The sequence below is a fragment of the Actinia tenebrosa genome, unplaced genomic scaffold (genome assembly GCF_029948245.1).
Source record: "Actinia tenebrosa isolate PJP-AT-01 unplaced genomic scaffold, QUT_ActTen_1.0 PGA_scaffold10__47_contigs__length_13832649, whole genome shotgun sequence".
NCBI classification, from domain to species: domain Eukaryota; kingdom Metazoa; phylum Cnidaria; class Anthozoa; order Actiniaria; family Actiniidae; genus Actinia; species Actinia tenebrosa.
Window position 1 is genome coordinate 6,327,998 of NW_028292570.1, and position 16,935 is coordinate 6,344,932.

General features: G+C 35.2%; 1 protein-coding gene across 1 annotated transcript; it reads right to left on the reverse strand.

Moving 5' to 3' along the window:
- Positions 1–752: 752 nt before the first annotated feature.
- Positions 753–14,970, reverse strand: LOC116291748 (uncharacterized). The gene is made up of 6 exons (XM_031698958.2): positions 14,638–14,970; positions 8,821–9,337; positions 8,140–8,273; positions 5,638–5,786; positions 5,194–5,280; positions 753–4,332 (listed from the first exon to the last, which is right to left on the reverse strand). The coding sequence occupies exons 1-5, from the start codon at positions 14,702–14,704 to the stop codon at positions 5,200–5,202; spliced, it is 948 nt and encodes a 315-aa protein (XP_031554818.1). The 5' UTR covers positions 14,705–14,970; the 3' UTR covers positions 753–4,332; positions 5,194–5,199.
- Between the last annotated feature and the right edge of the window lie 1,965 nt (positions 14,971–16,935).

Sequence of the window (16,935 nt, forward strand, 5' to 3'; positions counted from 1 at the left end):
TTTTCCAATGGAATACAGAATGTTTGTTCAACAAACTAGAATTCATAAGAATGTTTATTAGTTTTAATTAATCGATTATTTTCCCATTGTACCTTTAGAATGCATTGATTCTAAGACAGACATTTACAGTTGTTCAGCAATCGGTGTCTGTTCCATGCTGTATATCGAAAACACATATTAGCTTGTCCGACGACGTAGCAACAGCAATAGACCTTATTCGTGGTGTGACAATGTTTTCCCAATTCAGCGTGACAAACCTCCAGAGGATTCATTTTCTTTTGTTTTTTCTCTTCGAAAAATTCATGAGTATCCCAAAGGATACGAAAGGAATAACGATGATATCCCGAGGAGTTGCAAAACAATAGCTCTTCATTCCCCCAGAGGTTTGTCACGTTGAATTGGGAAAACATTGTCACACCACGAATAAGGTCTATTAGAATGAATTTTTTCTTTACTAAAAAAACGATGACCAAATAGCGCAGGGCAACCGTGACGTCATAAAAACGAAGACAAAGGCGAAATTCGGACAAACAAACTTACAAGTTTACTTTCAGCAGATAATTTTCACAGCCGATCGCAGTTGATCTTAGTTTACATGGGTTATTATTGTAACTTTAAGTAAAAATAATAAAATCGGTTCGTATAATCCTCCCAGCGGTTAAACAGAATGCAATGTTTGTCCGAATCTTTAAGCTATTTTTAGAATCAGTGCGCTGCGCTATAGAGACCAAATAAATTGAGCGTGGTTCAGCTTGCTTTACTAAGATTTTGATTTTTCTAGTGATTTATTTATTTTAAAATGTCAAAGATTGATATACCAGTACATTTGAGATGTCAGTTTATTATTATTTAGTATACGCAGTCAATTCACACAAATGTTGTCGTCGACCAACACAAGCCTACGCGACTAGACCGAAAGGAACTCTGGGTAGCAATCATTTAGACCGAGTTGACTCCATAATTTTATCTGACTACTTATGCCTGGTTTACAGCACGAGCCTTCGCAGGCGAGCGGGAAGTGTTGAAGGAGACGTTTTTTAAATGCCTTCATATTTTTGGAATTGTGAACTGAATCATAACTACTTTGTTTTTTCTTTCCCTAAACCCGAAGACATGCATTTGATGGATTGTCTCTCGCCATTATTATCTTACTACTAGCGGGAACAATTAATTCCGAACGAATATTTAACCGCTTCAGTGATTTTTACCCATATTCCTTTCGGTCCAGTCGTGTAGGCTTGAGCCGATCGACGACAACGTTTTTTGAATTGACTGTAATTGCTGGCTTTCGCGCAGCTGATAAAAGTTTTTGAATTTCATTATCTCTTCCACATGGTCGTGGTCAATTACTGACCACCATGTGCTGTCAGCCAGAAAGAATTCTATTGAAAACTTGAGATTCAGCTGATGAACATTCCGCACGAGACAGGAAATGACGTCAAGTGAAAGCCAGCAACACTCCAGTTTCGAGTTCTCTATTGCTTAGCATTAGCATTGATTTTGTGCAGAATCATTTACGTTTCCAGATAAGGTCCGTGGAATTTCAAAGCGTTTGTATTGTTGAAGTTGTGCATTCTTTACTTTAGCGTTGTTGTTTTTTTTTGGGTGTGTATTTTTTTTTTTTTTTTTTTTTTAATATTTAGACACTGTCTGTTTCGCGGCTAACCCTGCGTAAATGAGGTACATAGGTAATCAAGGTACATGGCATAATTTGGAACTCGAAAATGGTCTATTTTATACGTGAATATTGGATTTCGCGCGCTGTGATTGGTCCATCAAGCAGTGTTTATGAAAGGAAGTAAAATCACCAAAGCGGACGGAAGTAATAAAAAGTGCTAAAACACCTTGCATCTCGTGTTTTCTTTTATAATCAAGTCTAGAATTACACTTAGGCTAAGGTCAAACATATTGGCCAAACCTAGTTGAGGGAAATAACAGCAAAAACGATTTGAAAACAATTTGAATACGCTGCGTGTGGACGCGAACATTTTCGTATCCGCAAAAAAAGATTTGCGGATTCAAAAATTTCCGGATACGTGTGGACGGGGCCTTGGGCTCAAACGTCGAACTTTACATGAGCCGATCTAAATGCATAAATCATGTTAATGCATGTTTTGCACTAATCTTAATTATTCTTTGTCACCACGAATGCGCCGTTAGCACTTTTTTCCCCCAACATGGTTGCTGCACTCCAATGCTGCAGCTCATGATTTGATTATGGACGCCATCATGATGGTGTTACCGCTGACCACATAAACGTGATTCGTTTTAAGATCGACATAAATAAGTTCGACGTTTGACTCAAACAGTCAATCTTAATTTTATGATTCGATACCAAATACAAAAAAAATAAAAATAAAAAAAGAACTAGCTAAAAACTAGTGTGAGCTGCGTCGGTGTTTCTAATGAAACAGTAATGATAAAAGGGTAAATTTTACACCGTGAAAAGATGAAAAAACTTACTGACGTTTCGGACGCTAGTCATTCGTCGGAGTAAGAGAGTTTTTTCATCTTTTCACGGTGTAAAATATAACCTTTTGTCATTACTGATCCCAAATACAGTTAGGTTCGGCTCATATAAAGTTCGACGTTAGACCTTATACTAATACATTTATTTTCCTCAGGGCCAGTGAATATATAGCGAATATTTAGTAATCGAAGAATAAAGGAACCAAAGATCCCATAAAATACGTCCCTGATAACTGTAAAGATAAAGTAGTATGTGTGCTTCATTTGGCATGGAGGCTTCCAATTATTCATCAGTTATTTATTTCGAACATTCGTCTATACTGGCCGTCATCCTTTGAACATGTTCGCTTTTAATAACATTTTTTTTTTCTTTGAGAATTGAATTAGCTAATAACTTTGTTTCAAAAGCCTTGATGCATATCTTATAAACATACAAAAACATACATGCCTCTGTACAAAAAAAAAAAAAAAAAAAAAAAAAAAACCCCATGTAAGCTATTTTAAAATCATTATAAAATAACTGTTATAAATCTGGCGTTTCTATTGGTTGAGAGCGCGTGCTTTATGAAAGCACAATGCACGCACGCTCAATTAATATTTCGTCATTCTTGTTTAAATTCACGGCTACTCTAATTTCTTTTGTGAAATAAATTTGAAACTTGGTTGCTGTGCTGTGTGAAGTTATAAAGCACGTGGATGTTGACAGAACACTCGCTATTCCTCGTGCATCTCCTTATCTTTCAAACGCCGTGTGTATAGCAAGATTTTATTTCCAAAAAATTGCTGAAACTCGCTTTCAAAGTTCTCTAGTAACAGAGTTTCAGCCATTTTCTCTGTATCTAATTGAATCTCCCGCCACTGATTTACTTCGCAAATGGCACATTGCATTCTTAGGCCTTAATTAAATGCCAAAATCAGTTTGACCACTCATTCTATGCCATATCTTCGTGCTTTATAACTGGACAAAGGAGTTCCTATTCATTCGTTGTCTAACCAAAATCCTAGTCATTTTCAGTTCCTAGTTCCTGACGTTCTTTCATTTTCATTTTCGACTTTCGAAAAATCAGTGTATCAAAAACAGTCCACTAGTAAATCTATAATCATAGAGCGCATGCAATAAAACCATGAAATAAAACCAAAATTGATAGACCACTGACAAATAGTAGGTATTTAGTGACTGATAGTTCGTATCACTCAACCAGAACACTCTTTACACAAAAGACACAAATGGTCTCTTGTGTATTTGTCTTTGTATGATGAATGTTCTGGTTGAGTGATAGCAACTATTAGTCACTAAATAGCTACTATTTGTCACTATCAATTTTGTTTTTATTTCATGGTTTTACTGCATGACTCTAGCTTAATTTTTATATTAAAAAAAAAACAATTTTCCCTTTATACTTATGCAATATTTAGAATTTAAACCCTTTAAGGTGGCTGACTACTTTGGTACATATTAAACAGAAAATTGAAAATTGAAACTTCTTTAACCTGAAATTTAATGCTGATTTCAAAAATGCTAACATCGTGGGCTCGAATCCAACGTTCTTAAGTAGTCAGCCACCTTAATGTGGACATTGAAAATGGAGGATTCCCACTGGCACGTCTGTATTTGCGCATGAGCAGATGACGATATTCCATTTTTTCCCGTTCTTATTTACGATTTTGCTCGTCTTAGTGTGGATGGGGGAAAAGGCTGTGAAAACGCTAGTGTGCAGACGAAAAGATTAAAGTTCTTTCTAGGTGAGACGAAAAACGAGCGTTTCGAAAATGCATTAATGCGACAGGGCCTAAAATCGATAAAAAACCATGAAGATGCTGCGAAAAGGATTATCAAAGGCAGCATGAATTAGTCGAGAGGACCTAAAAAGGAAAAAATATAATGTTTAATCGTGCCTACGACGAGAAAATTTATAAATTTAACAAATTTCTCATAGTTAAGTGTGGTATGTCCTAACGCTATATATGGTTCCGTGCGGGAGCGATTCTTAGTTTGTTGTCGTACATTGTCCCCTTATATACCACGGCTCTCTACCCATCAGCAGAAAGTGAGAAAATTTACATTTGTGGTAAAATTTTTATAATTTATAATTTTTCTGTCATAATATTTATCAATTCAATATAATATATTGCGTATAGATATCGGTAAGTTTGATATATAGAGATTATCACATGTTAAGAACTTGATATCGTTTTTATTCACGAGTTTTTCCGTATCATATCGCGAACGAGCGAGTCCTCGAGCGAGTGAGCGATATGATACGGAAAAACTCGTGAATAAAAGCGATATCAAGTTCTTAACACGTAATAATTTGTTTATTACACATTTAGGCTCGATATATAACACACACAAAATGTTTTATTGTCTTAAATATCCTTAACCGACTTACACCATTTCAAAATGTTAAAGAATTATACGTTTCCAATTCAATATCATTCAAGATATTAAAGCTTAATTAAAAATGTAAGAAGCACAAAATTCATCTTGAATTTGATAGAAATAAACACTAAATAGAGATTTATCCCGTCACTCTTGACTACTATCGTAGTCAAGTTACAGTTACAGTTTACCGTGAAGTGATATCGTATCACTTCACTGATATGGTTTTTATTCACGGCTTTATTTCACGGATATCGAGCTTAAATGTGTAATAAAATAATATTTGAGAGATATGCTAGTTTTGAAGATATGAAGAATGATATGATAATTGAGGTCGGCCATACCTGATTTTATTCAGTAATTTCATTGTCATAAGCCTCCTGCAGACTCACTTTTTGGTCGCTGTTTTGCTTTTTCTTGTAGTTGCAGGCCTGCAGAAAATAATCATATACTGCACCACAACGACATTATGAGACAATCTAAAGTTTGTGTTATACGAGACGATTTTTAGTGCAACATTGTTGCGTTAAAATTTGTCTCGTGTAACAAGGTGCGCGCAGCAAGAAAAAAATCGTGGGTAACAATGTTGTAAGTTTGAAAGTCGTTAAAAAACCTTCAACATGTTGCCGGTAAAAAATTGGTTAAAATTGTAACCCCGCGCCAAAATACACGTTTAACACAACAATTGCGCAAAAAATCGTCTCGCGTACCTAACCCATCTTTTTGCAATTAAAAGTGTACAATATTTCAATATATTTCTTTTGATTTATCACTGTGTCTATTCTTACCCTGTACTTGATGAACCCAATGGTGGCAAATACAAAGATGAGTGCCAGCATACCACCAAATCCTCGCAGAAAGTCCATAATGCCATCGACTGTTTCAACTTTTTCTGCTTTTGGGAGCGAAAGCGATGGAGCCAAATTTCCTCCACTAGCTAAAGTAATAAAAGAAGAAGTAGAATGGAATAGAAATTCGATAAACACGGCTGCATTTTGTTAAGTTCAGTAATATATCTTCAGCATTAGAAATTGATAAAATTTCAAACACATACCAAATTTTCATAAAGGACATAAATACGACTGTCATATTTTTTTTAAAGGGAGGCTCGTTCCATACGCTGCTCTACTCATAATCATGCGACTAACGGCTATTTATTCTTAATCATATTTATTATATATATTTTTTATATCGTAAATAGTCCCTTTCACAGTTCCCTGCGCCATCTCGAAAGGTAGCCGTGCCTTTGTATCGAAGCGGGACGAACAGGTGAGCTTGCAATGATAGAGACATGTGAATAATTGTCCAAGGTGCTAAAAAGGTCTCTATCATTGCAAGCTCACCGTTCGTCTCGCTTCGATGCAAAGGCTCGGCTACCTTTCAAAATGGCGCAGGGAACTGTGAAGAGGACTATTCTTAATATATCTAAATTTTATTTAACATATATATGAATAAATATAGGTATATAGACTTTTTATTATTTTGTACTATATTATTTTATGGTGTTTTTTTTTTTTTCATTTTGTGTCCCCAATTTGTTGTAGAAATTAAATGCATTGACTCTTAAATAAAGTTATTATTATTGTTATCATTATTATTATTATACACAAATAACACTCTCCCAACCAGGAAAAACCTTGTGAAATGGGGTATCTCGTAATCACCAGATTGTTCATTTTGTCTTACATCCGAATCTCTTTTACATATAGTTAGTGGACAACATTACCTCGATCGCTTTACCTGGCGCCATAATTCTGTCCTCAACTTTATGGCCTCATTACTCAAACCCGTTGACAATTCTACTTTCTATGATGACCTTCGATAATTATCACAGTCAATTATAACTGGCGATAGTTATCGCCCTGACTTGATTTTAAGAACACCTAGTACACTCTATATATTGGAACTTATCTTTGGCTTTGAATCAAACCTTAAGAATAATGCCGAACGTTAGAAGAAAAAAATATTAAAAAAACATATATGATTATTATAAGTTTACATTATTATTATTATAACTTAATCATAGTTTTGAAGCGACTGCTGCTTCAAACGGTGAGCTTAGTAAATCGAACTGAATAAGCACCTTTGTGCCAAACCTTATGATGAATTAATTACGGCAAAAGAGCGGCATGGAGCAGCTTTCGTATCTTCGTATGGCTGTGAAAAAGTCGGTGCTGTATGTGTGCCTTGCGCATGTCGTGGCCGTGATGTTGAATTTTGATTGGCTGATTTTTACTCACGCACTGTGATTGGTCTGGCAGTGTGGTGTGACCGTGTCCACGCAGTGCTTATGCCGTATTTCGGGTATTTGATTGGATGTAGAGTAAATTGTCGAGCAATGTGATTGGGCTGGCGTATGCCTTGCCGTGTCACGACAGTGCCGTGAGCTTTTCACAGTCATACAAAGGTTGCTCATTGAATTATTTTAGTTCAATTAGGAACGGCAAACACGTTACAGCCAAAGATGGCTCAAGCTTTCCCCATTTGGTTACATTAATGGTTTTATTATTCGAATATTAAAATTTATCATTTTTTCTGAGAATACGAAGAATCAGGATTCAAAATAATAACCAATTCAAAACTCGAATTCTGATTGGATTATTCCATATAAGGAAAACCATAATCCGGTGTACTGAACGGGCCTATCATAATATTAAGACAGAAATTTGTTTCCCAAGCTCCTTCCATCCCTATTTTTACAATAACTTACAAATTTCTCGCCCGCTGATTGGCTAATTTTTATCATTAATAAGAGGACAGACAGATAAAGCTGCCGTCATCTACCGCGTGCTTTTCCTTCGTTTGTTTTGATCGCTAGAAAAGAGTTATTCGTTTTTTGTGTTGTTTTTGTTATCGTAAAAAACAAATTGACTTCAGATTTTTATGTGTCTGTCCTCTTATTGACGATAAATTTCGTCATCACGTTGTCAAAGTAGTATGCGGATCCACACTACTTTGACAATGTGATGACGCATTTACCGTCAATAAGAGGACAGACACAAAAATCTGATGTCAATTTGTTAAATAAATAACTGGTGTGTTCACCTATTTCAAAAACGTTGTCGGTCGGAGGTCGGTTTGAGACTGAGTAGCACGCTACAAATTGTAATACAGTCTAACAACGTTGTTCCCTTTTAGATGCGAGTATGAAGTGTGTCCTTTGAGTTAGAAATGTGATTTTTCGTATTATAGTCAAAAAACATAAAATCACAGGACCTACGTTTGGTAGGCATATCGCAGAATTCTCACCGGTAACGTTTTTAGAAATAGGTGCAAAAATAGACGCTTACGCATTTCGTTGAAGCGTGGAGTAATTTCGAATGCAAAAATTTTCAGCTGGTTGGAATCTTCTGAGGCCATGACTTTATTCAAAGGAGCCTGCAAATCACTCTTGGAGACTTGTTCTGTACTTTTTGTGTAAATTCTATGATAATAAAAAAATCAAAAGTTTTAGCACAGAAAGCCATTTCAAATTAGGTTGCTTATCATTTAAACCAATCCATCCGGTTGGAAATTCGTATGCTAATGTTAGGAAAAGAGCGGGATTTTTGTACTTCCGACTTTTCTACTTTGATCGAAGTGACACATCCAACCGGAATTTCCCCACGTGGTACGTGGTACACACCCGTAACCAGTAGAGCTGTTCTCTTTTGACTGTGAAAACGTCGCTACCATATGCGTGCCTCACCGCGACCGTGATGTTTTCTAGAATTTTGATTGGCTGATTTTTACTTATGTGATTAGTCTGACAATGTCGTGATCTTGGCGTGACCGTGTCCGCGCCGTGTCCGCGCCGTATTCCGGGTATTTGATTGGATGGAAAGTAAATTCTCGTGCAGTGTGATTGGTCCGACGCTTGTCGTGTCACGAACGTGTTCGTGCGGTGAGCTTTTCATCGTCGTACTAAAACTTGTCTAATAAAAATTTCCTACCAAAGCTAGAGAGCCTGACATAAAATCAATGATACTTACATCGCCTCAAATGTGACTTTTTCTTCGACAAATTCCTCTACTTCACTCTTGATAAAACCTGACACATCCTTATACATATCGTTCAGGTGGTCTTCAACGTGCTGCTTCAAGACACTAAACTCTGGACCGCTTTTATCTTGCAGATATCGAACCCAGTGCAGTTTTGTATTGGCAACCAGGGTAAAGTCGCGACGTTCATTTTGTGGAGGCAAAATCACGTATCTTGTTTGTCCTCCACTAGAAGACCCTTGGCCCGCACTTATCTGGAGCGTGTCGCCAGAGAGCGATGAAGAGGCTTGAACAATAGTTGAGCTTGGCTCTATAGGGGACACAGTTGAATTGGCAGCAAGCGAGGAATTGAAGGTACTACTGGCAAATGGAGAGCTGCTCTTAGAAACAATTGATGTAGTGAGAAGACTGTCTTGACTGGATGTTGTGGTTGGGCTGATAGTCTGAGGGGTAGAGGATGCCACCAAGGTATAATTTTGAGTTGAATTTGTCTGATTAGCTGCAGAACCTGGATTTAAAAAAAAATTCAGTTGATGTAATTCCTCACAGAATATCATAGATGTGATGACTGGATATCCAGTCACTGATAAAAACATTTATATCTGCTCTGTAACTTCTTACTTATAGTTCACTTGACCAAATTACTCGATTGTGATTGGTCGAAAGCAGTACAATTAATCGTTATTTATAATGAGTAGGAGTACCTAATAAGTTGTTTTGGGAAACACGCGCGCGCACAAACTTCAAAGGACGCATAAAATCTAAAAGAAGCAAAAAACGAATAAATTTTCATAAATTCGATCGTCAGTTTAGGAAAAATTGGCCAAACTTTCTATAAACGTTCGTTATATATGAGTTTACTATAAATTCCTCAAATTGCAAGCACCTCTGAAAGGCTCGTGTAGTTACAATAAATATTATTTTCGAAACATTATAACCTCCGTAGTATATTTTGGCCTTGTCCGAGTGTCAATTATTGACCAATTCATTTTTCTCGCCATTTCGACAGATGAAGATACTATGGTTTATTCTGTCTTCAGGTGACCTAATATCATAATTTAAGTATAAATACACAATAGGATATTGAAAATCTTGAAGTTGTGCATTCCTTACTTTACCCTTATTTGTGATTAAGACACTGTAACGAGGCCCTGAGTAAATGGTAATTTGGAACTCGAAAAAGGTTTATTCTGAATTTTCTGAAAAAACGTATAAAACTCTAAAGTTCTTTTATTATTTTTTTTATAGCGGAGCTCCCGCGCGGCCAGCGGAGCACCATACTTAAAAAAAATGGTGAACCATCGAATTGATTTTTCATGGCTTGGCTGACGTCACTTCCGTCCGTCCGTGCGTACGTTCGTTTACACAACACAGGAATCCCGCTTGATGTCAAAGCAAAACTACCCACAAATCCGGCTCTCAAATGCACAGAAAAAATGGCTTTAGGACAAGTTATAGACCAAAAACAATTAACAAAACTTTCATGTACTCAAAGATAGATCAAGAAGTGTTCTTCAAGAATTCAGGTGTGTGTTTTTTAGCAAACAATCGTATATATATATATATATTTTTTTTTTGACAAGCATTTTTATCGACGAATCGATAAATCAAAGACTTTCTCTCAAAACTTTTTATATCCTATAGATAAGCTTAATTTGTTTTAATGCTGGAGGAAATATAACTCGGAGAGCATATTACGACAAAAATATTCTTCCTTTATTTAGCTTTGTAAATCTTCAACAATTCGGTTGTTTTTTTAAAAGCAACTATCGTATGTTTTCCGTTCAAGAAAAATGCAGCTTTGTTCGCCTCTTATCGCGGGGTCCCATCGGCAAAACAATGAAGACTTTCATTCAGTGATTTTATATCTTTCTACAGATTAGTATAGGAAATCGCACGATCTCGAGTACAATTTGGAAATTAATAGACACGAGTAATGTTTTGAAAGTTCTTGTAATTGCGCGAGCCTTTAGGCGAGTGCAATTAAAGAACTTTCAAAACATTACGAGTGTCTATTAATTCCAAATTGTACGAGAAGATCGTAAGATTTTTTGTTTATAGTTCACTCAAGAAAATTTCAGTAAAAAATGCGAAGCGACGCCGTTCATCTTTATCTATTTGGCGGCCGATTTTCAGTCCATCGCGCAACTGAAATGCATAAAAAAGATTAGTTCTTAAGGCTTTAAAATTTTGTTTATGTTTTTTAAGTACAAAATGATAGAAAATAATTGTTTTGACATTATTTTGGCCGTGTTGCCATAGCGACTTAATTCGGTACTCCAACGGAGTACAATTAACGCTATAATTGTACTCCTCTCGACCAATCAGATTCCAGTAATTTTGTTGAGTGTACTATAATCCATTTAATTGTTAAATGACATACAAGATCACACTACATATTCAACTGCTTATTGAGCTTTTCGAGCTATACGATTATAAAAATGAGCTTAAATTTATGTTGTTGAGAGATATATTATTCAATAAAGGCCTCAAAAATACATTTACAAATTAAACGCTAATTTACTGACAAAGAAAATTGTAATTTTGTATTTTGCATTCTTTTCTGATTATTCTCAGTTGTTCTTGTCTAGTTTAAGTGAATGTAAACTTTGTTTTTCGAAAACTTTAGTCGTTCGTGATTACCGTATCTTTCTCACACATAGACAACAGATAAAAACTGGCAAAATAGAATCTCAAAATGTAGTAAGCTTAAGTTTTCAAGGTTATCGAAAAGTAGTTAAAGCTTATATCTTTATATGAAAGGAATAAAAATATTTTAATGAAGAATTAGGATAAAAAACCTATTTTTTAACTGATGACACGTTCAGGGCCTTCATTTCACAAGTTTAGTATTAGCACGTGGAGCCCAATTTAGATTAAAGTGAATGGTGAAAATAAAATCGGAAAAAGTAAATGATTAATAGTTTTTAAATTCAAGATGAAGATAATGTCCTCCGTAATACGAAAGAGTAAAGAATCGATAAAAAATGCACTAGAGCATTTTTTTTCGCGCGCGCCTTTGTTTTCCTATATGATTCCCCTATGGTATCTGATGTTGATCTTATGTATACACTTATTTCAATAAAGTTAGTCACCTGAAAAGCTACAAAGCTGAGACCTGCAAGGATTATGGGTAGTTACATTTTACATGTTTCAACCGCTTTAATAACTGTTGATGGATTTTAGATCTTTTACCATTTACAGTCTCACCTCTTCTGAGCATCCTCAAGCTGCAAATCGTATCAAAAGCTTTACTTGTTTGATATTAAAAAATTCCCATGATCCTCAGTGATCTCAGCTTTCTAGGTTTTTTGGTGACTAACTTTATTGAAATAAGTGTATATATTCTGACAAGGGAGGAAACTACAGTTGCCATATTTGAAGAAACAACTCACTTGAAACCACCATTTCATCGTCTTTTCAGCCTCGAACTCCACAAAAAACTTGATCAAAATGATCCCTACTATGGTGGATTCATTTATTTAAAACTCTTTTAGCTCTTCCTACAAGATTTCTATGAGCGAAATTTTCGTGCAGAAAAATTGTCGCTTGCAGAAAATTTTCTGCCATGTTATGTCAAGGTTACTACCTGCGTAGGACTCGGGCGAGAACGAATTTCAACCTTACTACTCTCTCGCACAGGATTTTTGTAACGTGTACACGACCCACCACCATCCACCCCGCAGGGCTAGTTTTGTTCTGGAAAAATCCTTCCACAAAGTTCTCTATGGTCGACATTTTGTTCGCTTTTTTGGTTGGTTTTACTTGAAAAATCAAAAGGTAACTACAGATCATTCAACAAGATATCAGGTTTAGTGAAAATTACAATAGATGTCTTTCATTTAACTCGGAAATTTTGGAGATTTCCGTTTCCTTTTTCAGGATAAAACTTTATCATCATGAAAGCTGGTAAGCAATTATATAGGAAAACGAAGGCGCGCGGTAAAAAAATGTTCTAGTACATTTTTTATCGATTTTTTACTCTTTCGTATTACGGAGGACATTATCTTGGTCTCAAATTAAGAAAAATATTAATTAAATTTTTTTTCCGATTTTATTTTCGCCATTCAATTTAATCTAAATTGGGCTCCCTGTGGTTTCAGTCAATGATCTCCAGCCAATTTTCTATCTGATGATGCTACCAAAGCATTTATTATTTTTATTTTCATTAGCTTATAGTCTTGATATGTCCTAAAAAAATTCGGGGATCTCCAAAATTTCGATTTCGATGAAAGACATCCAAGGTAAATTTCACTAAACCTGATATTTAAGTAAAGTTAACCAGGAATTCAAAGCTTATAAATGTCGGCCATGGAAAACCTTGTCCAAGAATCATCCAAAAGCAAAACTAGCCCCTTGAGGAGGGGGGCTGGTGGTGCGTTGTGTGCAAAGTTCCTGGGAGAGTATACTCGCGCAAAGAAAATGATCTAGTGCATTTTGATTCGATTTCACTGCATGGTTCTTTTCATGGGAGACATTATCTTCATCTCGAATTAAAAAAATTGAAAATTTTTTCCCTGATTATATTTTTACCTTTAAGATTCATTCAAATTGGTCTCCCTATGACTTGTGTATCGGGGGCTTCGCTTTTAGCCACTGCCTAAATATATATATTACCGTGTTATGAAATTTTTCTCCTAGACTTCATTTTGTTTGAAAAGCATGTCGAGAAAAAAATTTTCAAGCTAGTCCCCGAGATAAAGCACAGCTTTTAGAATAACCTGTAAACGATTAATTTCATCGCCGAGTAGCAGGTGCTCTGGTTAAATTTAGTCATAATTGTCAAACTTTCTCAATTTTCGCAATTCAAAGACTGGAACATTCACTAAATAAAACTTTTTTTATACAGCATCTTTGCTTGGTTTAATAGGTTCAATGAGTAGCTGTAGTCTTAAAAGTTATTAGAAACTTTTGTATTGTAAGAATTTAACTACTCCACCAAGTTCTTGGGTTATATTCGCTTTTTTTAAAGAAACTTTTTTTTAAAAATCTTGTTCAAAGTCTTTTTATTCACTTCATAATAAAACGCGAAACATTTTCTTTTAAGAATTTAATTTAAACAAGCTGGCTCAGACATGCTTGAAAAACTTTTTTAAACTCTTTATCTTCTGTTTCCTAAGTCTAAGTAGCTTGAAGACACCCTTAACAGATTAAAAATTTCAATAAAAACATTTGTTCTCGATCGATAATTATAATCTGCCAGAACTAGAAATGCAAATTCAAAAAAGTTTTTCTTTAAGTATAATAAATTGGTATAAACGCGACATCAGTCTCTCTCGTTGTTAATTATTAATCATTTTTACTTATTTTCTTTTACAACTTGAAAATCTTTAGATATTTATCGGCCAAAAAAATAGTTTTGGTAGTTTGGTTGTTTGTATCAATTGCTTCATTGCTAGGTAAAAAATATAGTAAAATGGATCAAATTAAGACGGTTTTTACAAATAGTTAGAATATATTTTGACTCTTTCAGAATTAAAATAAATATTTATTAGCATTGTAATTCTCTGAAGCAAGAAAGGCTGGTTTCTACTCTCTTTTAAAAATATGGATAACCAAAAGTAAAGACGTCTGTTCAGTCGAAACTATAAATTTTGTATTTACTACAAATTTCGATGGACTTACAAAGGACAAAGCACCGCTTTCCTGAGTATGTTTTCATAAGAAAAACAGTATTTTTTTTTTGCGACCGAAATTTGAGAAGACATCTTTTTGTTTACGATAACGCCGTCTACAATGGGAATATCTATTGAAAAGTCCTTCGAGTTCACCAACTAAACTGATACGTTCAAAATCTTTGTAATTTACCTTCTGAAAGTAGAATGTCGCCGCATGACCAGAAGACCAAAGTCATCCATATCATTCGAAATGCCATCGCTGAGGATTGATTTGACTTCCAAAGTGCGAATTCAATTCGAAATGTGTCACAATTAACCGCAGTACGAGTTTATGCTATTGAACAAGAGATTTCCTCAATGTCACCAATCTTAAAAAAACTTTTTAGATTGAAGTCATTGACAAGGCTCTTTCATTTAGTGAGTCTCGACTAATTATCCTACAGAAGCTGTTTAAGTAGAATTAATTGGTCGCAAAAGGGGGGGAAAATCTGAATTATTTTACGTCATTGGTCACTAACCAAACTGATTGCTTAACATCAGAAATCGAATGCTTTGCTAAATAGCTATAAATAGCATACTGGAGTACAGGGGCGCCGGTAGTTAGGGTTGGGATGGTGTGGGGGAAGCAACGGTTGTTTTTATACAATTAACGAGACGTTGCGGCGTAAATGGTATGAAGTGGTAAAATTTTTCACTGATACCGTGTAATTAGTGTCGTCACATTAAAGATAATTTTGAAAAGGGGCCATTCATGGTTCCAAGTCAGACCATAGAAAAACAGTCAGCACCGTTACAGCCTTGGAATTAAAATCTTGTCCCATAAACAACTATACAATAGAAAGATTACGGGGCATTTTTTTAATTTTTACGGAAAAGTTAACGATTAAAACAACTTATAATCATTGTGTGTGTGTGTTTTTTTTGGTTTTTTTTTGGTTTTTTTTTTTTCTTTTTTTGGTTTTTTTTTTAATTATTTGTTTGTTTTTGTTTTTGTTTTTGTTTTTGTTTTTTTTTTTGGTTTTTTGTTTTTTTTTGTTTTTTTTTGGAGTTCGGATATTTTTCAGAGAAAAATTCGATTGATGAACATAAATCAAATCTGTAATTTATAATCGATTTTCCGCGATCAGAGCTTTAAATTCTGAAATATTCTAGCTAATAGACCAAATTCAAAACTCGCACCGATGTGAGGCTTAAGTTGTGAACAAAGGGATCTGGCGTGACTCAAAGTAATCTGGCGTGATTCAAAAGTCACGAATCACGCCAGATTCCTTTGTTCACGACTTAAGCCTCACATCGGTGCGAGTTTTGAATTTGGTCTATTTGTTGAGTTGAGACTGTGGGACATGGTAATGGTAACTAAGGGGAGTCTGAAAAGAAAATATTTTCATACTGTGTAATTTTTCTCGCGCATTATATAAGACTCTGCTTTGAAGTTAGGTTAATGAAATCTGGTTATTCTCGACTTTCACATCCCCATAATCCTTTGCGTCTTTGGAGGGTAATCAGAGGGTAAAATCCCACTTATTTTGCTGAAGGCTGATCAGACAATGTTTAAAATACCTTGTTTGGTATCCAATTATAAAATGAAGAAGTAAAAACAGAAAAAAATAGCTTGAAGACGTTTGAGCGTTTGAGGTAAATTTTAAACATTTTTTTGTAAGTCAAAACATTTTCTGTAAGAACAAAACTCTTGATGATCTGTACACGCAAAAATAACTTGGAATAAACTGATAATCAGTATTGCACAGATAAAAGCAGGTAGAGTATAAATTCAATTAAGAAACCTTTCAATTTGGTACAGTTTTTTTATTGCTTACCCCTCCCCCCCCCCCCCCCCCCCCCAAAGGCAAGGCATTATGAGGATGTAAGTTGATGTGCAACTTTGTACAAAACGCCAAATAAAATATGTCTGTATGTCTGTCTGTCTGTCTGTCTGTCTGTAAAAGTCGAGAATTAGGTTATTATGCTTAAACATATTCGATGGTTGGTTTATACACCTAAAAATATTGTCTGTCGGAGACCTGAAATCTGAAATCTGAGACCAAGTAGCTCGCTGCAAAGTTAAATACATTAGAGACCTCTTGTAAGACGCTCTTGCTAGCCCTCAAACACTGAACTGCGGTTCGACGTCAGGCGTTAGTTCAAACTTTCGACATTTATCAAGGCGTCATGACGATGTTGTCGACGGAAGAGTGGCTATATTAAATTTCATTGATGCCGAGTGTTTCTCGGTACCTGAATCACGTCTTCCAAATGAATAACGAATAATGAATCACGAATCTTTATGGAAATTTAAGAATCTTGAATATCTGTTTTGATAGCCCCTACTTGTAAGAACGTTGTCATACGAAAATAGAACATTAGTGATTTAGTGGGATAGGAATTATATTAAAAAAACAAAAGAAGATCACTGACGCTGAACTTTTTCTTTTGTCTTTTAATGAATTCCTTTCTCACTAAATTACGAATGTTCCATTCTTGTATGACA